The following is a 27,887-nucleotide window of genomic DNA, read 5'->3' as shown; positions in this document are numbered from 1 at the left end:
ACCAGTTATTTGTTTATGAAATGTGGAATAAGTCTTTACATAATGCCAGCGGATACATTATTTGAACCACTATTCAATCTTTACTCATTTATTTTTACAGCATAGTTTTAGAGAAAGTTCTAATTTGAAAAAGTTATCAGTGATTTAAAATTACTAATAACTTCGGGTTAGTCTTTATTTGAATGTGTATATTTATATATTCAAAAATAAAAAAATCCTATTCTGTAATTTTATTCTAATAATTTTGTTTGTTCATTTAAATAAAATTAATATTTTTCGGATATACTACGCGGATTTTTATTATTTTAAAAAACTACATAATCCCGATGTTTCGGTTACTTTTCAGCAACCGTGATCACGGGCAGACGAGATGTGAATGTCTGTCAGTTGGTCCTTGTTATGTAATAAAACTCGCGAAAATCTTAGATCTCAATTTTGTTTGTTAATTAATATGTTTTCCTACTCTTACTCTACCTAGAAAATATAATACTTTTATATAACTTTATAAAAAGTATATTCCAGGAACGTTCAACAGAAGTTTTGATGTGCTTTAACGCCTTGTATTCGAAGACAGATTTTTATATTTTTTTGGGGTAGGCTGGAATAATTAATTACGTTATTTACAAACTGTTTTATGATAGAAAACAAGAAGCTGTTTGAGTTTATTCAGGGATTGTGATACGTAGGCCCAAATGTACTATAAATATATGTGTTATTAAATATTATTTGCCAGCTTACAAGATTTTGGATATCCAAACATTTTTCCTGCATTCTGTTACAGGAAAATATCCAATAAACGACATCTATTATGCAATAAAGAAAACAATGTGAAGTTTTGTTGATAGATTTACCATTACTATCGTAAATTATTCTTAAAATGTATAATTTCATTATTATAAAATACTTGGTCGTTCACTTTTTTACAGTAGTCGAGTAGTCGAGTAGAACAAAAAAAACTTCTGGTAGAAACAAAGAATAATACAAATCGACTTCCGCTTTTATAACCCCCACAAAGATTATTGCCATAACACTTTCTCGTGTTATCCATTTGCACTTCTTCAATATAAATCACATCTCTACTAAAATCATAAGAATATAGTAATAAAATATAAGGCTTGCATCGTCCTATGTTACTGGAGATTTACAATATCAATGAAGCCTCCATAAAGTGGAGGTGCGGTTAATTACGTGATGGCGTGAAATACGAAGCAGGGTGTGTTTATTTAGCAACAAAGCATGTGTACGTTGTTTTAGGAATGAATATCAAACTTATTTGACATAGAAAACCTTAAGTTTTTCGCTTAGTTTAATTACTGATGTAATAATTTACAAATTTCTTTTTTATTTAAAACGTATTTGTAGAATTTATTATTAAATTTGAACTAGGTAACAGACTTATTATTATAGAATTATGATCAATTGTCAAGATTTATTAGTATGGGAGACTAAATTCTCAAGTTGATTTTGAAAACTTTTAGTATTTTAAACCAAACATTTCGTAACGTAGTCTAAGAGCTTTAAGAAATATTTTTTACTACTACAACGGTCAGGAAGGGTAAGTGAAGTACAAACAATATTTTTAAAACTCCCAATAATGATCGTTCAATTCTTTTATCATAAGGAAGTTTAAAAAATAACATACATTTAATAGTGTATCACATGCCTTAAAAATTATTATCCAATCTTTAAAATTCATACACAATTTCGAAACTTTAAACAATTTTGTAATTCTTAGCTCACAAAAAATGATTTACCGAAACAATATAGATTGAAACCTACCACTTTTAACAAATTTTGGTAACTCCTTACGAGAATATGTTGAAATTGCAGCTTACATTTTAAATTAAAAGAGCACTTTTGTATAATTCAACAATTTCATCAGACAAATTATAGGACTACATGACACATATTTATTCCTCTCATATCATATGAAGAAAAGCTATATCTATTAAATTATCATCCTAGAATATTAACGATTTACTCTATGACATGATATGCTATAAAATCTCATGTGGTCGCATAGATGACACACTTTACAATCGTAAAACTATATGTCGGGTTGTTATAATAATAATGAATACACCATGACAGCATCTTTTGTTTTTTTTAATCATATAACAATAGAAGGAAGTCATGATTTTAAACGTAGAAGCTGCCCCCAGTGTGTAACAAATGTATGGAAGTACGTATAAAAATATTATGGAAGTTTTTACGTGGAACATTTAAGTTTATTTTTTATAAAACTTTCTTTAAAATTTAAGGTAATGTTTCATTTCATATAAAATGATTATTTTTATTAATACTTAGAAGTTATCACCCGTGGTGACATCTATTAAGCAGTAGCTCTATTTACTGTTTAAAAATATCATCACTAGATGTCACTAAAAAAATTACTACGTGCTATAGAGCAATCTCAACAATTCAGTCATTAAGCTACTGAGCAAATAAAGATCCATATAAATAAAATTTTACACAAATAATTTCAAGTACAATAAATATATGTAAAGAAAACATTTAATTTCTGAGCATGCGCAGTGCCGTTTAATATGAACCAGCTCTAAAATGTCAGTTTGCGCCAAACTGATGGTGCGTTCAGTTGTGTGAGGGTTTGTTTTGGCCTTAACGAAAAACAAGTACTACGTAACTATAAATATATGGCTTCGGTGGACACTGAGAACTACCTAATTCTATATATTTTGGGACGTTAAAGTAAGTTGCATAAATATAACTATTTGGATTCTACATTTGTCATTTTATTCCATTTTTATAATAAAAACATGAAAACTCGAGAAAAATAAGTTTAAATAATTTGAAGAAGTAACTGTTTTTTTCTTAGTTTTGTATTATACAATAATTATTATTTCTATGCCTTTCTAAATGAAAGAAATAATGGCATCCCTGTTTTCGTGTTCTTTAATAATTTCATTAGTTTATCTTTAATCTTATATTGTTTATATATTTTTATTAAAGGTTGATATGTATGATATAATTAAATATTAATAATATGTTTCATAAAATCAGTTTAACGTGGTCACTCAGTTCCCTCTAGTGAGCAATAGACGAACTTACATTTGGTTCAGGATTCTCTTAACTAAACTGCATATTAATAGATGGCGCTCCAAACAAATAATAAAAAAATCCTAATTTTTAAATATTTTTATTACCTATACAATTTAGGTACGTATCGTAGTAATTATAATGAAATTAATAATTTAGATTAAATTATTAGTTTTATTGATTCATAACAATCTTTACTTCAAATATATTTTTTTATAAAAAAAAATCCAAAATATATGTTATGTATATTTAGTATTCACTTATAACAGACACTGGACACAGACATCTATCTCAAATAGGGTATGCAATTTTTTTATATTTTCGTCACGACTTTTTCTACACTATCCTAGAGTTCCAGTTCTAGCCTAACCTGCCCTAATCCAAAAAAAAATGTTCTTACTTTACTTGAAAAAAGGCTTAATATAATCTATTTACACTAAGCCAAACGCACATCTTGGTCTGAAAAGGGCGGAAAATCAAGTTGACGCAATTATCTTTTCTGAGCATGCGCCCCTAAAGACGGGTGTCATGACATTGTGTCCAAAAGACCGAGCACAATTAGCATACATATCATATAAACGTACATTCAGATTGACGCATTTTTTTTTTGTATCACCCAATCGCATCGTAAGCGTTATTTTTTAATTTTTTAACATTCCATAACTAAATCCAATTTCTTTAATGCATACTTTTTTTCAATACTAATATTCTAAGCGTAATATTTTTTAAAGAAATATTTTCCAAGGCGCCTCGTAAAAGATTGTAGAACGACCTGGATTTCCCGCTAATGAAAAGTAAACAAACGGGGTGAAAAGATGTTATGAATTTGCATTCAGTTATGACTTCATTTATTAAAGAATGCAATTAATACGAGTTTATAATTATATTTTTTATGTTCTTGTTTTCAGATCTTTTAACAGCTTCATAAAATGGTGAGTGGTTTTAATATAGTTTTAATTTACTTAAATATTATAACTATATAGTATTTTCAAGGTTCTTAAGAGCTTTAAGATTCGTTTTTTGAAAATTCTACGCAAAAAGAGGGGTCCTGTGGGGTTGTGAAGAGATATAAATATATATATATATTGTGTACGTCATACCACCGAAAGTTTTGTGGTAATTATTTGTCTTTGACATCGTGGCTATCAAGTGAACAGTTTTGCCTAAAATTGTTCCAGCTGCAAGAACTCTTTTCCCAAACGATGCAGGGTATTTTTGACCTATGTTTACTAAATGAGGCGCCAGTATAATCATTAAATAACAGTCATTGCGAACGCAGATTTTTAATTTGTTTGAACTTTAGTTATTTCGAATAAAAATTGCTTTCTTTATTTTATAGCATCGTCTAAATATATGTTTTAAATTGATTTGTTTATCGAAAACGACAATAACATATATATTTACGTTGATTGGAAAGTATGAGAGGCTTTGTAAAACGACTAAATTAATATCTTTATTTATCACCGCCAGTATTAAATTATTTATGTATTTATTATATTTTATTTGAACTCGATGAAAGAAACATTGAAAGTAACTTATTATAAAAGTATTTTTTCACCCATTACTATTCGCTTGTAGCTTGAAAATCGTTTTTTTTTAAAGCTCTCTTTTAAATTATTATACTTTAAAAGCTTCATAGCTACATTTAGCATTGGCCTATTTTTTTTTTTTGTGTGGCCAAACATACTTCAGATGTTTCGTTTTATTGAATTACAAAGTAATATTAACCTTTTATTTACAAGACACGAGATCTGTTTCCATTCTTCTGTTTAAATGTTACTCGTTTCAGACGGAACTAACAATAGCTACTAAACGCGAATAGTATCTACTCATTTGCTATTAATAAACTATATTTTTCGTACATGAAAATCAAACGCCCTCTTCATTTCGCCATCCTCCACAATGAGGTGTCTACACTTTGACATATTACTGTCCAGTAAATATTCTGCCTTTGGACCATTCATATCGTATAGCTGCCATTTTGAGGGTAGCATGGTGGTCGCTGGTAAGGTGTCAAGCTCGAACGAAAAAGCAATACTAATTGACTGATATTCTTATCTCGCTTGTCAATAGTAACGCTTATCACAAATAAGTCCAACGTAGGGTAAAAAGTAAAAACTTTTCTGTGAAGTATATAGTAAGTATATACAAAAAAACGTAGTTTTATTAAAGTGTTTGCTCTCGAAAGTCTTAGATATCTTCATATTTTCCGTGTAACAAACTAGAACGAGATTGTTTGTTTTCTTAAATAGCGACAATTTTATCGGTACTTATATTCGCAAACACCGACTGATATTCATGTTTAAACCAATAAAAGTAGTAAATAGGAATCTGACTTTTTAATATTTTTTATTTCAGTACGGCTTTGTGAATTACGCACTTGAGCTATTGGTTACGAAGACCTATGGTGAGGAGATATGGGAGAAAATAAAGTATGTACAACAATAATATTAATTGAATTTAGATTTTGCCAATAATACCAGACATAAGTATAATAATATGTACGATCTACTAATATCATTGTAGAAGTTATTACAATTACAAATGTTTTTAATAAAGATTGTTCAGGCACAACATCTTTAATTTTTAAAAAGAATTTATGTTTTATAGGAAAAAGGCAGAAGTGGCTATGGAGGGATCATTCTTAGTTCGTCAGATTTATGAAGATGAGATAACATATAACCTGATCACTGCTGCTGTTGAAATCCTCGGTAAGTAAAATAATTATGGCAAAAACTACGTTTATACATACATTATATTATTCCGTATTCCATATCATATATAATAACGGATATAAAATTTTTTAAATGATAACAATCTTTTACAGAGAAACCCGCCGATGCAATTCTCGAGTTGTTCGGGATGACATTCTTCGAATTCTGTCAGGATTCTGGCTATGATAAGATCCTGCAAGTCCTTGGCGCAACGCCTCGAGATTTTTTGCAAGTAAATTTCCCTTTATGCCATTCAAAATTTAATATATCTATTGCGTTTCCTTACAAGTGTATTTTTATGATTTACTTGCGAAATGATGTACAACCCAAAAAACGTTAAGTTGATGCTGATCTAGTAAATTATTTCAGAACTTGGATGGCCTCCACGATCACTTGGGCACCTTATATCCAGGTATGCGTGCGCCGTCATTCCGATGCACCGAGAGACCTGAGGACGGTGCCCTGGTCCTTCATTACTACTCCGACAGACCTGGTTTGGAGCATATCGTGATCGGGATTGTTAAGGTATGAAGAAATCAAATGAAATTCATTAAACAAATTTTACAGGCATACAATACTATGCGATAGCTTCTGCCGATAGCTTCTTCACCGTCGTTCTCGCAATTATTTTGCTAGTAGCTATATATGATTTGTGCACAATACGGAGGACGGAAGATTACAGCTGTCTAATAAATTTTAGTTATTTCTGATTAGCCAATAATTGACTGATTAAGGACCTCGATAAAATCTTAAAAATTGTTCTTAGATCTAATGCCATCAAATTATGACGAATGCGGCTGTGGGATGGTATTTGGGTGGTCATTTCATATTAGATCATTGTACGAGACCAAAAATATTTGTAGGATGCTCAATAAAAGAAAGTGAATCCAATTTTGTTATTTTAGACCGTCACTAGTAAACTTCATAAAACAGAGGTGAAAGTGGAAATATTGAAGACGAAAGAAGAATGTGATCATGTGCAGTTCCTCATCACTGAAACATCCAACACTGGTCGAGTTTCAATACCCGAGATCGCTGAAATTGAAACTCTATCGTTGGGTAACTATTTGTACAATAATTTCAAAATTAATAGTTACTTCAATATCATAAATGCTTTATTTGATGTTTATGTTTAGGTGATTTCAACAAAAAAGACAAACAATCTAAGTAAATTAAATATCATTACTTTTCAGACCCTAAAGTCAGTCCAGCAACATTTTGTCGCGTGTTTCCATTTCATTTGATGTTTGATCGTGATCTGAACATCGTGCAGGCTGGGCGTACTGTATCCCGTCTTTTGCCGCGGGTGACTCGTCCTGGGTGCAAAATAACAGACGTTCTCGAAACAGTGGGTGTTTTTAAATTGCATTAAAATGTTTTAAATAACTTGGCTTCACTGAGTTTAGTTTTTCTGTCTTAAGTATTCTTCTTTCTCGTCTGAAACTGTAAATAAAAGTGATTCCTGTTTTTCTGAAAGTAGTAATAACATTATATTATTATTAGTTAACGACAGACACACTCGAAAGTTCCATTGCATTCCACGATCTATCTATTCTAATTTATTTATGCAGACTTTTTATAAAATTATTTAGGAATAAAACAGTAGCATCATTTATTTTAGGTTCGTCCACATTTGGAAATGACTTTTGCGAATGTGTTGGCGCACATAAATACTGTCTATGTTCTTAAAACTAAGTCAGAAGAGATGACGGTGAACGATCCTCACGAGGAAATTGCCTCTTTGCGTTTAAAGGTATGAAATTCAAAACATGTTTTTATACTTTCATTACGGGACTGCTGTTATATATTTTTTTAAATTATATTCAGGGTCAAATGCTATATATTCCCGAAACAGATGTGGTAGTTTTCCAATGTTATCCTAGCGTCACTAACCTTGATGACCTAACTCGGTAAGTAAACATGCGAATATAAAAATTTGAATAATTTAAAATTAAAAATTATAAACTATTCAACTTTATTTTTTTTTTGAGTTAAATTAACCATAAGTGAATATTATACCCTACAGTCGTGGTCTTTGTATCTCTGACATTCCTCTGCATGACGCCACAAGAGACTTAGTTCTCATGTCGGAGCAATTTGAAGCAGATTATAAACTGACTCAAAACCTCGAAGTGTTGACGGACAAATTACAGCAGACATTCCGGGAATTGGAGACAGAAAAACAAAAGACGGATCGGTAGTTAATTTGTTTTGTTGATATATTGTTGTAACAAGTTTACTTAAACAGAGAAAGTATCATTTAACTAGCCCAACAAAAGAGATTCTCAGATATGGTAATTATTTTCTTTATCTTCCTCAGTCTTCTGTATTCGGTTCTGCCAATAAGCGTAGCAACGGAATTGCGCCATCGTCGCCCTGTACCAGCTCGTCGATATGACCCCGTAACTCTTCTCTTCAGCGGTATTGTAGGTTTCGCTAATTATTGCGCTAGAAACATTGATCACAAAGGAGCTATGAAAATTGTTAAAATGCTGAATGATCTGTACACGGCATTTGACGTCCTCACTGATCCAAAAAGGAATCCTAATGTGTATAAGGTAATATACCAAAGGTTGGCTTTGTAAAATTTGCATGACCATGTTACTATTTGTGATTGACAAAAAGTTATATATTTAAAAAAAATACTGTAATATAACGTTGGTTTTCTGTTATAATGTAAATTCAAGCAATTTATTTTAATTAATAGGTAGAAACTGTTGGCGATAAATACATGGCAGTGTCGGGGCTCCCGGAGTATAAAGTTGCCCATGCAAAACATATTTCTTTGCTTGCCCTCGAGATGATGGATCTTTCAAGAACTGTGACCGTTGATGGAGAACCAGTGGTATTTAAATGAATTCTAATGAATATTTGCGTTTCTTCCTATGTAACCATAATATAAAGTTTAATATATTACCTATAGGGAATCACTATTGGTATACATTCCGGAGAAGTTGTTACTGGTGTAATAGGACATCGTATGCCACGCTATTGTCTGTTTGGAAATACAGTAAACCTGACTAGTCGCTGTGAGACAACTGGTGTGCCTGGGACGATTAACGTCAGTGAAGACACCTATAGGTAGATCATTTGTTCTTTTTCTTTTATATATATAATATAATATAATAAAACATATCATTCATAACAAAATTATCAGATATTTTATGATTATACAAATAACGGTTTAAATAGTAATAAATAAAACAATCATAATTTCATATAATTTAATCATCGAACAAATCCAAATACTTCTTAAGTGAAATGGGTAGAGGAAGTTTCTGAATACCGAATGGAAGCTCAAAATTTTGCCACAACATTTGTCTTATTTGGCATCTACAAAGATGTTTCAACTCCACTGGTTTCAAACCACATCTTGAACTGGGTAGTAAATGATCTTCAAGTATTTCACCGTATCTTTCAAGAGCAATCTTCCTTTGATAATTATAATCATCTGGTAAATTTAAATGTTTTAAAGCTGCTCTGTCGACTGTTAGACTGAGGCTTGGGACTGCTCTTAATGCGAGTTTAAGACATGCTACCAGTTCATAAGGATATTTTCTATTATACTCCTTTAGTCTATCAAGAATACACTCAACGGGGTTTGAAGAAACATGATCTGATGTAAACTGCGCACCAAACCGTAGTAGTATCATCAAAATTTCTGATGCTCCCATTTGTATTACAACTCTAACTGGGGAAGCCTTTCCACAACTTTCTAAAGGCACGTCAATAAAACGATACTTCTTTGAACCATCATTAAATTCTAAGCTGGCATTTGTTGCGTGGTCAAGAAAAAAGACGAGAGCATGGATATTCTCTTCTTTATCCATGAAATCAGATTTCCAACCAGCTAGAAAATACGGAGCTGATGTCCCAAAAATTGCACCTGAAATGTATTAAATTTTTATTGCACATTAATTATAAAAATTATAGTATATTGATGATTCTCTAAAAAAATAGCTAAATGATATTTCTCAAACTTCTCAATAAAATATTGTTCAAATCACTTCAATCGTGAAATCATTAACAAATCAATATTTCAGTAAAATAATACTAACCAAGAAATATTCTTTCAAATGTTCCTTCACAAGCGTACAATTCATCCAATAATGCGCCAACCATTCCATTGTCTTGAAGGCTCCAATCAAAAGCCAGCTTCATAGCAATGTATAGAAGATTATGATACTTCCCCATAAGACAAACATCGCCATTAGCAGACTTACAACGATTGTGGAAACGTACCGCAGATGACACGAAAGCTTTACAAGTTTCGTTATCCGACTGGTTTTGACCTGAAAGACAACACTTTAGAAAAGGTCCAAGCCCAAAAATTTTAATATTAAAAATTTAACCTTTGGCACATCCAGCGATAACTGAATGGAAATACTCGACTAATTCTCTTCTCTTATATCTCTCATTCAGACCATCTCGCTCAATATGGGTAAACACTTCTTCAAAATAAAAATCCATAAAAGAATCCATATTAAGTCGCTGCGATCACATTCACATTAAAAAAATTATAACTTATTTCACGTGTTGGTTATTGTATATGTAAAAACGTTTAAGACAGTACTTATTTATTATTGTATTTCATATTTAGACGTGGTTCGGGCGACAGCTTGTCTAGTAATAGATTTAAATCAGTACCTTCTTTCCTGTTAGTATCTACGAAGACTTAGAAATGCGAGTTAATCTACTTATTTTGGTTACATCACTCGGAAACCTTTTAAATTTATTTTGTATATCCTGTGTGGATTACATATTTTTAAAATGCGACATTGTTGTACAAAATTGACAATAAATTCTATTTTCATGATGTCATTAACAACTTTAACTAAAAAGTTTGATTTAATTATATAAAAATGTTAAAATCAATTTTATTGTATCTGAGTGTTTATTCATTTCAGCTATTTAATGGGTCCAGATAACTATGACGAGCAATTTGAATTGACTTACCGCGGGCATGTCTCCATGAAGGGGAAAGCAGAGCCCATGCAAACCTGGTTCCTAACAAGAAAATCAGCCTAAACATGCAAAATACAAATGAGCTGCAATACATTTTATCATATACCATATATGTTACACAAGATATAGTATATATATGATAGGCCTCAAATATAGCCTAACAAGCTAGCATTAATGTTTATAGAAAATTTTTATCTTAAATCACGTAATGTTTGTAGGAAATTATCACTGAAAATTTTTATTAATACAATTAAAAACAACATTGTTTACTAAAGGAATTGTTTAAAACTAGAATTAACAGTACTTTCATGATATTGTTCATAATAAAACTAATTAGAAAACCATTATATAATATTATATCACATATTTTTATCAATGTATTAAGTTATAAATCTTATTATATTTGTTACTATGTCAAAAAATGTCAGTCTATGTCAAAATTGACTTATTTAGTTCCTAGAAACTTATTGCATATTCTATGTTAAAGAATTCGAATAGACATCTTTATCTAGTAGTTGTAGGTGGATTACAAGATATTAAATGAAGAATTCGTCTTTTCTTTCATACAAATATCAATTATGACGTAATCTACTGTGATTTTGTGTGAAAATATAAATAATTTGTCTCCAGTTATAGTATAGTAAGTAAAGATCATCCGTGAAAATCAAAAGCAATGCTGTCCAACGGCATTACGAATACAATCATGGAATGCGGACAGACGACATCTTCTATCCGGTAAAATATATATGAGATTTGTCAAATATCGAATATATTTATATTTAGCCGGCATCAAATTAAACAAACGCACTCAACAGAATTATCAAATTCTATTATCAAATAAAATTTAACACAAATTACTTTTGATTCATGATTATATTGATAATCAAAACATGCAATATGCATTGTATAATTGCTTGGTAAAATTTTAAGGATTTTTTTCATATCTACATACTTCTAAATATTGCGAGTGTTACATCCATCAGCATGTATAACTAAAACAAACATCAGAGCGAACCGTTAAGTCAATCGATCTATTTTCATGTACACATTACAGTTATCTTATTTAACTAACAAGGGAATTTTATTGGCAGTTTTTTTTTTTTTATTTAATATAATGGAAACATTTCCAGACATAGCGTATTTAATTCGCATATAAATGTTTCATCCTACTTACGAATTCAATACAAAATACCACAAAAGCATATCCAAAGACAAAGGCACCGGTTCCACCAGTTTTTTTGTATATTTTTTTCATTAACAATATTTCGAACTGCGTCCAATATTTGTATGTCACCTTCATACCGCCTTGGGCACCAATACCAAATGATATTTAGTCGAGATGCAAACTATTACATGTTTTATGGGCTTAAAAAGAAATTCTCGTTTCACGAAACACGCAATGCATCTTTTATCACCATTAAATTCTTATTTATTAACACTCTAAGGTCTTGAGATACCACTTTATGAATGACATCATTGTTACTAATGATCAAATAGGATAAATATTTGTGTATTGTTAACGCCGTTTTAATTTAAATATTTATAGATATGTTATACGATTGCAATGTTTAAAACTACTTTGATATGACGTCCCAAAAATATCTTGATCTTTATTTGTATATGTTGTAATACCCCTCGTATTAGACATATTCAAGTTGGGATATGGCCTATACACCCTTAAATCAAGCACAATTTAAGCTTTCTATATTTTTTTAAATAAAAGCTCCATATTATATATGAGGAGCAAAGCCAGAGGAATTGTACCAAATAAACACATAATGCATAAGCTGTCACCATTTACATTCTTCTTGTAATTCCATGTTGTTTTAATTACTAGGAAACTGTATATATTGTTCATATTTTTCAATAGCGTCAAAATAATTATTTTAATTTCCCAAGGTAGTGAAATGAAAGCAAAGAAATTTAATCATAGCTTTAGACGTTCTATTACAACATCCGCGTGCCACAAACGGGAGGAAATAGAAATAGAGGGAGAAAATAAACATTTTCTTCTTCAGTTTTATAAATTTGAATATTTGTAATTTTAATTCCACATTAATAATATTAAACTGTTATATGTTATATTTAAACATTTTCTACAAAAACCGCCTATTACTAAGGAATTTAAATACCTATCTAATATATAAGTTAAATTATTGCAGTTCATATTTAACGTTACGAACTGATTAACTAATACGTAATAAAAGTAAAGGTGTTCATTAATATTTCATATTGGACCTTTATACGAATCGAAAGAATCGAACTTACAAAACGAATAAGAAGAAAAATTAAAACAGAACAAGTTACCGCAAAAAAATCAACTCGTGCGCATGTGAAGGCGACCAAGGTGGCAGTTGCTCGAATGTGATTAAAACGACCGAAGGCAACTATCTGCTATATGAAAATATAACCTATCACGTATGTCCAAGGTTTATTATTGATAGTACCTCTGATATCACTCGAATGGTGAAGGCTCTTCGTTTAAACTTAATCGTCATTTAGGAAACGGCTTTACCAGTCAGTCTGCGCCTGTCACTAGTGGATGACGCACGCGCTGTAACATCATTGGCCAGTTTGAATTATATTACGAACGTTGAAGAAACCGTCTTGCCAATTGCGTTCGATGATCGTTCGATTTCTTATTTGCGACTTTTACATATACAGAGTGTCCCGTTAGTGTTGTGTTGGTGACATTGAAAATACGTTTATTGAAATTTTGTGATTACAGTTCGGATGTTTTCATGAATTATTAGGTAAGTTTAATTAAATTTTTACTATTATAGTTTCAGAAATTCAAAAATTTCAAACAAATATGCAAATACCGTCATAAATTCTAGAGATGTGACATTAATATTTAAATGCAATGCGGTCGTTATTATTGTAAGTAGTTCCGTTTGCTGGCATTTCGATGAAGCCTATAATTTTCAAGGACATTCTGTTTATCATAACAGATTATTATTCTATCAGTATCTCAAGATGATGAGGTCACGTCATTATGGCAATTATCATTTCATTGTTAAACAATACAGAGATGCAAATTGTGAGGTTCTTATGTTGTTATATAATTATAAGTGGTATTCAAATTAGTAATAGACCTTTATAGTTTGTTTCTTATTTCTTGATTCTAGAATAATCCTAAAATGGTTAAAGTACTGAGTTGTATCTAAAGGGTAATTTGGTGCAATAAGGATGACGATTGGATGATACTTATTTGTCCCAGCATTTCCTGCGGACCGTTGCTGTCATTAAAAATATATTCAGTTCATAATTCTGATGTTTTAGTTCTATAATAATTAATTGCTGAAAATCTGTTCTGTATTTTAGTAGGAAACAGTAATTTTGATACCAACAAACTTTCTCATTTATTATAATGTTTAGACATATACTTTTTTGGTGAAGAAATCGACGAGATCACCATACATTTGACAGCCAGAACATCGAAGCCGCAAATAGGAAGTCAGTTTAATATAATGTTGCTGTTCCACTTGTAACTATTTTCACTACCTGTCTTCATCCACGCTCCACTGGACGCTATAGATTCAATTTCATTATCGGAAATCATTATTCAATAACAACAATGGCGGGTAGACTTCATGATGTGTGGAGAATTCTATTAAGATCTAATCGCTGCTAATTATAAATTAATATATGATGAAAATATAAATGATGAGAAAAAATATATATATTTTATTAAAAATAACGTGAAAGTTTAATCAAGGCTGGTCACTGTTCCGTAATAAAAAATAAGTTTCAAAATGTCATAAACAAGAACATAACAGAAACATTTTGTAAGAGAAAGGCAGTTCTAACTCTCTAAACGAAACATATTGTATCCATATCATAAAACAATATACAATGAGTAGAAAATCTAAATAATAAATAAATCACTTATTGACAATTGTGTTTTGGACCTATTCGTGACATTGACACAAATACGTGTTGATTTTGCTTAGAGATATGAAACAATTACATAAACATTGACAAATTACGTAAATTACTTGCGTGACTATTAATGGAAAAAATTATTTACTTGACATTACAAACTTAGAGTTGGAAATAGTTGAAATGCCCTCAAGATCTAATTATGGATACTCATAGCAGCTTAGTAACGCATATCTCGCAACTTCAACGTGCGCTTGCGCAGGTCTAAATCGGTTTAACGGGTACTTTAATAATAATATGAAGGAAATAGCTTATACGATATCCAGTTCAGATGTAGGTTTTCTTTGCTAACTTATATTTTGATAAAAGATGATTTGAAAAAATTATCCATAATCAGCATTTTGAAATGTAACGAAAAACTGAATTCTTCTTTTGAAATTGTATGAAAAAATATTAAATATTTAGAACACATATATTTTTTTCGGAAAACATAACGCCTAACAACTTATAACCTACTAGAATATAATATATATTTTCTGTAATCTAAGACACTGTTGTCAATATTGTGGTGAAACAAGACATTGTTATGAGGTATACCTACCTACCTTATTACTATTATTTTACAACCTTTGAGAAAAATAGGCTAATAAAATAATATTAATATTGATCGAAAAATAGAAAACATATAAAAGGAATAATAAATTTTATAGTTTCTCCTATATATATTTATATCAAACAACATGTTAGTATTAAAGGCAAAGAGAAAAAACGTATTTCTTTTAAATAACTTGTCTCGCATCGCCAGCTTCAATGGTTTCGATGGGAGTTAAATAAAAAATATAAAACCAAAATCCGCGTCTTCGTCCTTTCTTGGTTCAGACCGTGGAGATACTTGTTTTTTTTTTTGATACGTAGTTATAAAGTATCCCTTTATTTATTATCTCAATATATTGGTTTAATGGCACAAACTGGCAGACAATTGTATCAAGAAACACAAGTAAATTGATACAATCATTCAAAACACATGAACAAATAACTACAATCTACGTCGCCAAGTGTACATGGCTTATAATTATCGTATAAGAAAACAAGAGATGCATCCCAACAACCTGGCTGAATTGCAAATACATCAAGAGCTAGACGTCTGTCTACATTTACTGATAATAATAATTTAACGCTCAAGAACTGAATGTCAATAACCTTAGGGTGAGTTTTTACAAGAATAATAAAACGATTTAGTAATTAAATATTCTTGTATTACTTGCTATTATAAAATCATATCTTTTGCCCAAATATTTGTTTTCTTAAACTTATTTCTATTACAATATTTTATAATAGAATATTTAAGTTGCAAATTGATTTTAAAAATGTTTTAGATAATTTTAGTTCACATTCCATTCTTTTCCTATGTTTTCATTTTCATCTAACTATACTTATAAATAAAAAGAAGAAGAAATAAATATCAGTTGTTTACTTGTGATATCACTGCCTCGTTTGTAAAAACGTATTCTTACGTTCAATATTATGTACACGTGAAATAATTAAATATAATTTTGACGAGAAAAATAATATATCAGTTTTAATACAATAATAACACAAAATTGTTGATTTCATTTGGAAATTTAAAATACGAGAAACGACCTGTTAATAATATTCAATTACCAATCATTTTATATGAATACTACGAACGTGAACTGTCAATTAACTCATTCGCATCCCATGGTTATATTTACGTGTCAATGGCGCTCTAAAGTTATGGCACTCAAACCTGTTCGCTGCGCCCGATCAAGGACAAGGATTTAACGTTTCTCCAAGCGTTTTGCAAAATTTCAATCAGGTTTTGTGGTATGCTGATAATAGCCTCAAAACCTTCTTGTTTTGAAGCAAACGAGAATTCAAATGTTATTTAGACCGTTAAAATATTTAATGAAATAATTATACGTATGTTTATTACATAAGATGAACTGTATTTGTTCGGGATAGGGTTTATTTTGTTTTATTTTTATGAATAATATATTAAAAATATTCACGGCATTTATTTCTCTGATTGTGCGTTACTATTGTAATGTAAAGCAGTACTCCTTCATATTTTAATCTATATTATTTCGATACATATAATCTGTGCAAACATATAATTTAATCTAATACATACATTTCTAAAAAACTGCTTAACAAGGCGTAAAAATGATATCGATTAAAAAAGGATCTAACGTTCTAATACTGTCGTGAGTAAGATTAATAGGGATGTGAAGTCTTATCATCATTATGTTATTACGTTCAAAATGTAGAGATAGTATTATGGAAACTACTAGGTATAAAGAGAAATTGTAGGTTCTAGGAGAAATGCTATATGAGTTTCTCTCATCTAAACAACGGTCATTAGAGCCGTTCATTTTGTACGCAAATCGGATTTGACAAATAAAGAAGTTATTAATTTATATATCATTATTTATAAGATTAAGAATTATAAGATTATACGGCTAAAATTATACGGTTTATATATTAAAGAATCGTTGTAAATAACTATTGTTTCAGCGGTTCATAAAAAATAAAGAAAATAAAAAATACTTGGCATACAATTTTTACATTATACAAACACGTAGAACTCATCTGTTGGTTAATAGAAATCTTTCCCGGTTTCGGTCGATTAAGCAATGGAATGTTGAAATTTCTATTCACACACCCTTCATCATTCGAAACCAGGGCTATTATGTATTCACAAAATTTAACCAAAAGCGTCACGCATATCCAGTTAATAATAGATGAAAAAAACACTCAAATTTTAAACGATTCAAGTAAAATAGTTGGTTATTTTAAATTTTAATAGAAAATGCTATTCTACGTCAAATATATTTTTATTCGTTCTATATAAATCAAACATTTAAAGCAATTTAAAAATTGCTTAATTATATAAAATAAATTTTGAAGTTTCATTTCCATATATTTTCGAAAGAGAGTTACATTACTTATTATTGGAATTGAAGATACACAATTAAATATTACCTAATAGTTAACGCGTTCATAAAAATTATACTTTCAATGATTCTTATTTCCACAACTTTAAACGCTATTAAATTAGCATTAGAGCAGCATAAAAAATCAAGTAAAATGAACTTCATGTAATACCAATATATTCTTGGGAAATATACAATAAATATATCATGTAAGTTATTTTTACAAGTCGGTCTGGTGCAACAGGTTCCCGAGGTTGTTAACCCATGTATCCTGGACCTCAATTTAAGGGTCCGATGATAAAAAAAATTAATGGACGCGGTGATGTACGAGCATATTGACGCTGACTTTTTATTCATGAACTCACCAAACAAGTTTACTGTATATAATGATAGTAGTGAATTCGTTCTCACTAGTTTAAAGATGTGAAGCGATTCTCAAAAAATAAAATAAGCAATCTCAGCATGAAATGTGGTATTTTTAAGAATGTATGCCCATAGATGCTCTAAACATTAATGTATGAATCATCATTAGGCTATTTTTTCCTACTGCTGAGCAAAAGGCCTCGTCTCATATGAAAAAGGTCGGGGCATCAATCACCACGTTAGCTCAAGGCGGATTGACGATTTCAAACTTATAATTTTGAATTTACAGTCCAGGTATCCTCAAGATGATATAACTCGGAAAAAATCTCATTGGTACTTACCAGGTTCCAAATCCGCACCTTCATGCACGAGAGGCGGGCCTCTAACCTCTAGGCCACCACGCCTTGTAGATGAATATAAGCTATTTTTTTTAAAATAGGTACTAAACAGAAACTCCTTTTCTATGTTTGTTTGCTTCACCTGACTTCGCTACTAACCCCACCCTGTTAATTGGTCTTAAGGCTTTTTGCAAACAAGTTACGCACCAATGAGCTAAGACTATTATTTGCTTCTTCAGTGAAAGTGTTTTATTCGTAATTTTAACTGTTTACGTATTCACTACGGTTTTTGTCGCTACAATCATTACACACAAGCGGAAGGTATTCTGACTTTACCGCTATATGCCTAGCTATTTTACGACTCGTAATAAATATATATCTTTATATAATTATACTATTAAATATATAGATTTTCTGGTTCTTACAGCAACTTTTAACATTACTTAACATTTTTATATTTTATGAAAACATTTAACCATACATAAGTAAGAATAATAATTTTATTACGTATCTGTTATTCCCAATAAGGTTTGATTTTAGGCTCGTAATTTTTATAGCTTTGTATAGAGCCAACTCGCATGAAATTAAATATATACAAACAATTTAATGTTGAATATAAATTCTTAGAATATTTTAAACAATAAAATTTTATACGCCCCATGATTTCTCGAAGGATGTATTTTGAGTGACGCCATCAAAAAGTCCAAGTATTCTTTAAGCATTTCTCGACTTCTAAGAACAGAGATCTCAACTTGAGGCCTGAGTCATTGCGAATATGCAACAAGTTACAATAAAAGAGTTGTGATATAGCTAAGACTTGAACCGAGAATCTTTGTCTTTTTCATATTTGAATTATACATTTGTATGTAATAAAACAAAATCCATTGAATATTAAATGTACATCTTACATGCCATTATATTATTATATTACTCTTTATTTCTTGGCTATTGAGCAAATATATTACTTAACTAAATTTAATAATTTTCATTAATCCTTCAAATATAATGAGCTATGTGTAGGAAGGAACATGTATTGTAAATGTATAACATGTTAGATATACAAAGAAGTATCTGAAACGATTATTTAATTTTTCTTTAAATAAAAATGTTAATTAAGCCAAAAAAAAAAGACATCATCCTAATTTTGTATTGTAATTTTTTTGTCAAGGTGGCTCGCAAATTCTTCTTGGTGACTTGGGGTCATTGGCATGCCACTGACCGAATACGGTGCAAATCGAATTGGTTACAAGATAGTTAAACTTGCATATAACATTTACGGTATTACTTCGGTTTCGATTCGATTTACATTCGGAAAAGTGTGATAATTCTTAAGTGACATGAAATACGATACACTAAATTCTTCACGTTCATAATGTTATCGACCAAACAAAAGCATTATATCCTTCATGGTAAGTAAAAATATTGGTATGAAGAAAATATGTGTAATATTTTTTTGCGATTTTACATTGTAGAATGGTTGAATTTTCGCGGGTAGGTGCAACTTAGCAATTTGTTTTAATACATTAACTTAAGAACATTCGCCTGACTGGAAGAGTTAGGTGATATTTTTTCTTACATAATAATATAAACTCCTACATTTTAAAGCTATGTATGAGGGAATATTAGGTCCCAAGTTCAACGTACAATAAATATTACATAAGATTTTTTCCGTAGTTTAAATCATACATAGTTTTTGGATAAACATGAACTATAGAAATACGTACTCCAAAATTGTGATTTCACCGCAATTGATTTGTAGACAACTATCAAGTCTCACGACTGAACAAGGTCGATTAATACATATATATACGATAAAAACTCCATTAAAAGTCATGACTTCAGACACAATGACAGCGAGAGACACGCATATTTATAACCTTTAAACAAATTGATTCCTATTAACTTAATGGATTATTAACAAAAAAAAAGTCGCTCTACATTCAAATTGTAATTAATTCATATGTATATATTTATTTATTGTACTGAAACATACTAGCAAAGCATTGCTAGGTTTTAAATTCATTACATTAGTCAATCGTGGTAGCATTTGTTATAACACAGCTCAAGGGTTAATACATTTATGGAAAAGGTGTAACGCCTAACCCGCAAGCCTGCATCAGTTAGGTGGTGTTAGTTTGATTTCCATAGTGTTTTCTGTCCGTAAATAAATCTGGACATACACGCATATCTTTCGAACCACTCATAATTTTTCTTTTTTTGTAATACAAATACCTATATTTTAAAATAATCATCGAGACTTTAAATTAACGATTATAATCATGCATCTACAACATATAAGGTGGAGAAAACAAATAAATATCAAATTATTGTCAAAGTAAAATTATCTTTTATAAAAACTTTAGGTCAAAATATTTGTATGACTAGAATAGACTGTTTAGTACAAGTCGATGGTGCAGGGTTTTAAAGCTAGTCTATCTTACAAATTCTTCAATCGCGTCTTTGAGTTGCGAAAGGAATAATGATGGAAGCTAGAAATCCATATGAAAATATTCTTGGACATTAATGTATCATTAATATGTGACAAATAAGGAGCAAGTTATTTTAAATAAGTATTACATTGTCATTGAAGACATAATTAGTCATGTAACCAACTCAAACTAGTGTTAAGCAATACTAATGAGACATAATTAGCGAGTATGTCATAAATATGCCCAAAATTAATATCGATGTTGTATAATCGATTTCCTGTTTCTGGCCCGGTCAGATTTTGGAGAAAGTTACGAAGCAAGAACTCGATTCATTGGGAAATAACACGCTATGAGGTTTATGTTACCTGAAAATTTTAATAAACCGATGAATTAAAAAAATTTTGAGAACAAATATTTTCGTCCATTAAAAATGACGCAATAATGATATTTTGTTTTAACTATACAATAAGGGATTATTCCAAATGTTCAAAAGATCTTTTAGGCAAAACTCATCCGCATGAACGACCTCCAAAATCATTACATTGGGGAACCGACCGCTTTACAAATTATGATGTAGTGTTATTGATCTTCATCAATAAAAAGGGAAAGGTTCTCAATTTTATTGTCATTTTCTTTGGAAATTCACATTAAAGTTCTCATTTCTGAAGACTATGTAAACATTAGTTTGTATCCAAATGAGCATTCAAGAGAACTAATCTTTAATAATACGTAGCAATTCGTCTTAGTATAACACATAAGAAGTATCTTGTTATATTATCATACATTTCATAAATTTCTTGGTATTTTTGAAGATCGATGTTGATAATATTTTGTTAAATCGTGCATGTAAATTAAAATTTAATTTAAATATTTTCACCATAACTTCGGGACAGGTGTGTGTGTCTCCATATGATAAATAGATATGACTAATACAAGTTGTATCGTGGAACAGAGAAAGATACCAAGAATCGTCAGTATCCCATATATAATTATATTATAAAAAAAATATGTTAGCGACAGCAGTATAATCGCTTTTGTCAAATTTGTATTCATAAAAGTAGTGAGTAATGGACCGGAAACGCTACCTGGCCATACTTTCCAGGACATTGTTGGACTTACCGCCAGCAACAGCTTGCATCTGATATTGTTATTCAAACAAAAATAGCTCATATTATAAAAGCATAGATGCCTAAATCGTTGGCATTAATTAAATTTCATCCGATTGAAGGGGTGTATCTAACAAAAAAAGTGCTTTTTAAGGCTTTAGTAGCCATAGTACCGATAAAATAATGTATTTGAATTCCACGAAGAGATAAAGAGTGTATACTAAAATATTATTATAATGAAATATGATATAGCATGTGTTGAGAGAAATCCAGTATCAGATATCGAATAAATAGTCAAATTTTTTGATCATTCAACATAGAAACTGGTTTTGAGATTCCAATTAAATTTTAATGCTACTACTATAAACGTATATGTCTATTTTTATAATGAACATTCCAATTTCACCGGTTTGTGAAGCTATCATTCAGATACAAAATTCTTACGATCATAAGGCGAATCACAAATCGGTCGAACTGATGAAAGCAATACGTGAAGTAATTTGTATTGCCTGTCGGATGACGCTTACTTTCAAGTTCCGAGTCAAGGTGCCTTATGTGTCTGTATGCAACACAAACACAATAACTTAACAGTTGTACTATAGATGAAGTTGTGCTAATATTTATAACATACATTACTACGTTGCCATGTAATATAATATGTTTTTTCTATTATTTGATATATCTAAATTGGTTCATACTACGAATATTACTTAAATACATATATATTTAAAGTGGCTCAGTTTGATTTCCCTGTTAGCAATGAACAAGATGATAAATCGGAATGAAGAAAACTTAGTTAAATCGTGCCTCATATAAAAAAATTGTTAATTGAACTTATACGGCGATCAGCAAAATCATTTTTAAATAGTTTAAAAGTCATAACTATATTTGAAATTTAAGGAGTGTAACTTGTGACAGCGATCCTAAAATAGGACGAAATATTAAAATGACGTATACAGAGTATACTGAATACATTTTGCTTGTTGTATAATCTTAAATTAAGGAAATGAATTGAGAAACTTTTCAGCCCCAAAACGAGAAATTCCATAAGAAATATAACGATTGCCATCACCCTTCATTCAGCAAAAGTAGTATTATGTGTATAACAGTTTTATGAACGGTATATGGCATGAATTACTCAGATATAAATCGTCTGCGGCAAAGAATTTTCTGGAACGAATTATAAACATTAGAACTCACTTTGCCATGTAACGTCGGGTATCATTACAATTTTAATTAAACGCTATGTTAGATAACATCAAGAAATATATATAGTTTATTAGTAAGTATGTGATTTTAGAACGGGACTGCCTACGTATTATTTTCTTAAATACTGAAGCAATGTCATAAAAATAATTGGTCATTTGTTGGACATGAAACTTTATAAAGTAAACAACACAAATTATCATTATTATAACAATAGTTTTAACGACCGTTTTCTAAAATATCCTTGGAAAAAAAAAACAAATATGCCACGCTTAAAGAAGAAAAACGTCAACATATAAACATTTTTTAAGCGACGATGAAAATACAGCTTTAACGCTGTAGATATAAGGTTCATATTCACATTACTAGGTCATAACTCTGATCAACTTGTAACACTAATTGAGAATCGATTTGTCTAGTCTGTGTCGCTTTCATTTAATGACTAGCATTCGTCTATTTGTGTGCATGTGTATGCGTGTGTGCACATGGACGCACACATCGTAACAGTATGCATACAACAAATCAATTTATTAATTATATAATATAATTAAACCCAATTTCCAACATAATGTGAAACAACTATTAATTTTGATTCGAAATATTTTATTGGATTATTATTTATTGATTTATATTAATATAAAGAAAACGTTATTAATGTTATCAAAAATTTACAACTAGGAAGTCCAAATTAACGACCTAGTTTTGTTTTATTAGGAATAAATAATTTTGAAATATTAATTGCATTTCATTATGTATGTGAATATCTTTTATTTTTGTCCTAAACAGGAAGTCATAAGCTGTAAACCAAATGTTGTTTTTAAGGTCAACGGCTGTAAATATAAATCTTAGATTGCGTAACTATGGAGGGATTGGAATTAATACGAAGTAAACGTTTGGAAGCTAAAACCTCTTTAAAATCATATCAACATATAAATCTTCGACATTTTAGTTTCTTGTAAATAGTTTTTGACTGAACCCTGGTTTGTTCATAAAATAATTTTATTTTACATTAACAAAATATTAGTACAGTCTCCATGGACCTCTATTAACTTAAGTTTTGATCTGTTGCCTACATTGTCACAAGTATGACTTTTTAATGAGTAAAATATTTAAAATCAGTTACAATATATGCTCGAACCTTCTTAAAACTTGTCTCTCACTATGAATTTTAATAGAATACGATTTGATCGTTTATTTGTAAAGGACGTCACTAAGGTCATTTATTTAGAATCTCGTTTGAAACGGGTTTGGACTTAACTCGGAATTTTGGATAAGATTCAACGCCGTTAATGTTATAAATGTACGTAGAATATTTGACTAAATTTCCCACAAACATTGTTTTATTATTTTTTTGTATATTTTTATTGATTTATTTGTTTTCGTTTGAGACGTCAAAACTGTCGGTGTTTAGTAATCTAACCAAGCGCATATTCAGGCCACTTAGTGTTGTTTAGAAACTTCGTTGAACCTGGTATGTTACAAGTACAATTTATAGGCATATGTCTTATTTAGCCATAACTGACAGGCAATGTAAGCAGGTTTGATATATATATGCATATAAAAACTAATACTATGGTATCCAGACTTAGAATTATTTAACATAGTTAACATTGTCCTTGAGAAATTCCATCTTACATGGACATAACTATTTATAGATACAACGCTAAATATAGTATGTGGTCAAGAAACTACCACAGTCACTTCAATGATGATTAAAAATACTTCACAACTGAAAGTAATATAAATCAATACTGAAAACTATACGTATGCAACATAAATTTTAACTTCTCCTTAATTAATTGCCGAATTTATGCATTTAATTAAGATAAGTATACAGATATTATCTCTTTTTGATATCTATTAATATGTAATATATTGTATGACCATGATATTTTTCCATTAATGTATAATTACATTAAAATTGTTTTGTCAAATGCAAAAGGTCGTGGTTAAAGCAATTACATTTTTATTCGACTTAAACTTACATATAGTACACCCTGTATAATTGTTGTGTTTATTTTAAAGCTGTTTAATTGTCTTTTTATATGAAAATTTTGTACCAAATATTCATAAGTAGATATTACATATACCTACAATGATTTTTTAACGAAAACCTAAATTAAAGTTATATTTCGTTTTAATATAGGCACGATTTAGTAAAAAAAAATACTTAAAATTTAAAACTGTCTAATATTGCATCAGTTGAAATAATCACAATTTATTACCACATATTAATTGAGAGTCGTATAAGAGGGAAGAGTTACTTTCAATAAAATATATATATATATTCTGTTTTTTTCCTAACTGTAACATTCGAAGACATCCTGCCCGGCCTTGACTGCATGACTTTTGAGTAAATGTTGGGATCGGCGCTCATTTGAATGTCAGATCTTGTAAAGATAATCAGTAACATCAATGTAAATCGTAGGTACTTTAATTATAGCGCTAATAAATTCTTCTTTATATATTAAGTTAAAGATTTATTCATAAGATTATTATAATTTCCTAAGATCCTGAGTTGGAGCAGTCGTTTATGTACAAAAATTTTGTTATATATAGAAAATTAAAATAAAACAAGGAGTGACCGTGAAGTCACACCCATGTTTAAAGCACACTCAAATAATGACATCATTACAGTAGCTCACTATCCCCCGACTTAAGTGATCAACATTAAAATCAATGGATGTTCTACATCTAGTAAAATGATTCAGTACTTATCTATAATCTAGATTCTAGATATAAGGTTATCATCATTACTTTATGGTCTAACCAAGCAAATTCTTTACATAAATTCATAAATACACCTTTGGAAACACTAACAGTTTGATAAAAATTGCACTTTAAATCTCAAACGATATAAATTATTTTGTCTGAATGTTATATTGGTGGCTTAACATGCTGTGAAGATCACCTGACCTAGTTGCGACACGTCTGAGCCAATAATGATGTAATTATGACCCAGGTCAATCGCCTCGTTTGTGATAGATTATTGAGACATTTTCCAAATTATCTAATTTTAATGGTATAAAAAATGTAAATGTATTAAAAAAGATTCAAGACTTACGAATTATAATTAATTATGTCATGTTTGAGTCAGTTATTTTTTATGCCGTTCTTTAAAGGTCTTCTGTTCGATTTAGTATATTTATAATTATGGAAAACATGTAATGTAAGGGAATATAACCCATTTTTTTATTTGTTACGTATTTTTATAACAAAGCCTTAGCATGAAGTAAGTTTATAACGTGATCTAGACTAAAAATAAGATTTATACGCAACATGAGGCATTTCAAACGAAATTGTTTTTCTCGAACATTACTGCGGTTGCAAAATATGTGCAGTAAGAACTTTATTCCCTAAGAAGTTCTACAGACTATTTTAAGTATACTCTTAAGAGACTGATAGATTGTTATATACTTCAAATCCAACGAAACCACAGCCAGATAGAGGTGCGAAATTATCATCTAGTTTATCTTTAAAGATAAACGAGTGTAAACATAGAAAGAACTTATCAAATCTGTTCGACCTACTTTGAGACTAAACAGTCCTGGGAAAATTTACTATCAATACATGTGGGTTATCCAATATACATAATATATTGCTTAAAAACATAAAATAAAATAAATCGGAACTTCACTATGCTATAATTAGTACCTACAGAGTTTTTTCTTGTGACCACTTTTTGTTGAAACCAGAAAAGATAAATCACATGACACGCCTACAATATGTTAAAAATCTGGTATTTATGCACCTGCAGGTTATGTAAAAAAAATTTAAATTAAAAGTGAAAATTTCGTTAATTACGTAACGTAAGATTTAAATCCACTGGGATAGTTGTTGTCGACAAGAATATACTTTTCTTAAAACATTGTTTTTAACATTGATCTTATTTAATTTTATTATATTATTTCTAATTTATATTTAGAGTATGATTTGCATTTTTTTTAAGTATTACATTATTCATACTAAAAGTGAAAAAAGACACTGACGTTATGATTAAACCGCTTATAACGTTCGTAACTTCTCGGAACTTGGCAATTTATATTTTAATCAAAATAAGCGCTGTTGCATTTCTTTTGCAATTTAGCGAAATCACTTGTGAACTTTGTACTTTGAATGAATAAAAATCCATTCAAATCTTTGAGGCTGTGTATTATTATATATAAACAAAGTGTTCAATTTCATTTTCTTTCATCATTTTTAAGATGTCACCCCTGAACTCGTGAATGTCTGCTGTTATTTATGATCTTTTCACAACCCTACTTTCCATCAACTATTCGTAGCATGATTTATGGGCCCCGTCACTTTTACCTGGTAAAGAAAACGCGAAATAACTCGGATAAACCACGGTCAGTGAAAGTCCCAGTGATTGTGGATGAAAATCATTTGTTCTGAAAAAAATTTGTAGCTTGAAACACATAAAATTTTAATGTTTCTTTGAAAGATTTCGATTTCAATTTTCATAGACATGGCATGCAATAAGGAGCACAAGTTATCTTATCTTAATGTACTTTTAATAAATAAATAATAATAGCAAATTAATCGTTGTTCACATTTACAACGACCCACTTCTAACGTCCGCAGGCTTTAAAGCATCAATGATTTGAAAAAAAAAATTGAATCAAAAGATTACGCTTCTATAGTTTTGATGCAAATTAGTATTCAGAGCCATAGTAGATGAATTTGTTATGGTATTTACATAGGAAAGTGTTTTTGTTACGTTTTAAAATAATTCGTTCTGTTTTACTCAATCGCTGTTCAAATTAACTGTCATCACTTTTATTCGAGTCATTTTTAATATTACGCCAGATAGTTCATGGGCTTTCAAAATACCAAACTGAATTCAATTCGTTTAAATGTTTCACATATTTTT

At 29.9% G+C, this 27,887-nt stretch overlaps 3 protein-coding genes across 5 annotated transcripts in view; 2 read left to right on the top strand and 1 right to left on the bottom strand.

Moving 5' to 3' along the window:
- The first annotated feature begins 2,575 nt into the window (after window positions 1-2,575).
- Window positions 2,576-11,284, top strand: LOC116774334 (guanylate cyclase soluble subunit beta-1). 2 transcript variants are annotated; one of them, XM_032667038.2, is made up of 15 exons: window positions 2,576-2,709; window positions 3,966-3,989; window positions 5,416-5,489; window positions 5,668-5,768; window positions 5,885-6,003; window positions 6,141-6,296; window positions 6,677-6,830; window positions 6,965-7,119; window positions 7,393-7,524; window positions 7,599-7,681; window positions 7,798-7,968; window positions 8,092-8,329; window positions 8,479-8,616; window positions 8,695-8,852; window positions 10,679-11,284. In XM_032667038.2, exons 2-15 carry the CDS (start codon window positions 3,987-3,989, stop codon window positions 10,797-10,799), a joined length of 1,803 nt encoding a protein of 600 aa, XP_032522929.1. In that variant the 5' UTR covers window positions 2,576-2,709; window positions 3,966-3,986; the 3' UTR covers window positions 10,800-11,284. The 2 variants fall into 2 exon arrangements, with proteins under 2 accessions (XP_032522929.1, XP_061380899.1); XM_061524915.1 differs by lacking the exons at window positions 2,576-2,709; window positions 3,966-3,989 and adding an exon at window positions 4,802-5,323.
- On the bottom strand, window positions 8,984-10,572 carry LOC116774336 (uncharacterized). 2 transcript variants are annotated; one of them, XM_032667039.2, is made up of 4 exons: window positions 10,345-10,572; window positions 10,124-10,262; window positions 9,830-10,063; window positions 8,984-9,657 (listed from the first exon to the last, which is right to left on the bottom strand). In XM_032667039.2, the coding sequence occupies exons 2-4, from the start codon at window positions 10,251-10,253 to the stop codon at window positions 8,996-8,998; spliced, it is 1,026 nt and encodes a 341-aa protein (XP_032522930.1). In that variant the 5' UTR covers window positions 10,254-10,262; window positions 10,345-10,572; the 3' UTR covers window positions 8,984-8,995. The 2 variants fall into 2 exon arrangements, with proteins under 2 accessions (XP_032522930.1, XP_061380900.1); XM_061524916.1 differs by having other exon boundaries at window positions 10,419-10,572.
- A 1,962-nt stretch (window positions 11,285-13,246) lies between the features above and the next one.
- The window catches only part of LOC116774328 (glutaredoxin domain-containing cysteine-rich protein CG31559-like), a 44,225-nt gene continuing 29,584 nt past the window's right edge, over window positions 13,247-27,887 (top strand). The window contains exon 1 of the mRNA XM_032667029.2: window positions 13,247-13,489. The gene's annotated coding sequence lies outside the window, so the exon portion shown is untranslated. The remainder of the gene's footprint in view (window positions 13,490-27,887) is intronic.

The sequence above is a fragment of the Danaus plexippus genome, chromosome 26, assembly GCF_018135715.1.
Source record: "Danaus plexippus chromosome 26, MEX_DaPlex, whole genome shotgun sequence".
In the NCBI taxonomy this organism is placed as follows: domain Eukaryota; kingdom Metazoa; phylum Arthropoda; class Insecta; order Lepidoptera; family Nymphalidae; genus Danaus; species Danaus plexippus.
The sequence above is the reverse complement of the archived record's forward strand: the minus strand, read 5'-3'. Positions and strand labels throughout refer to the sequence as shown.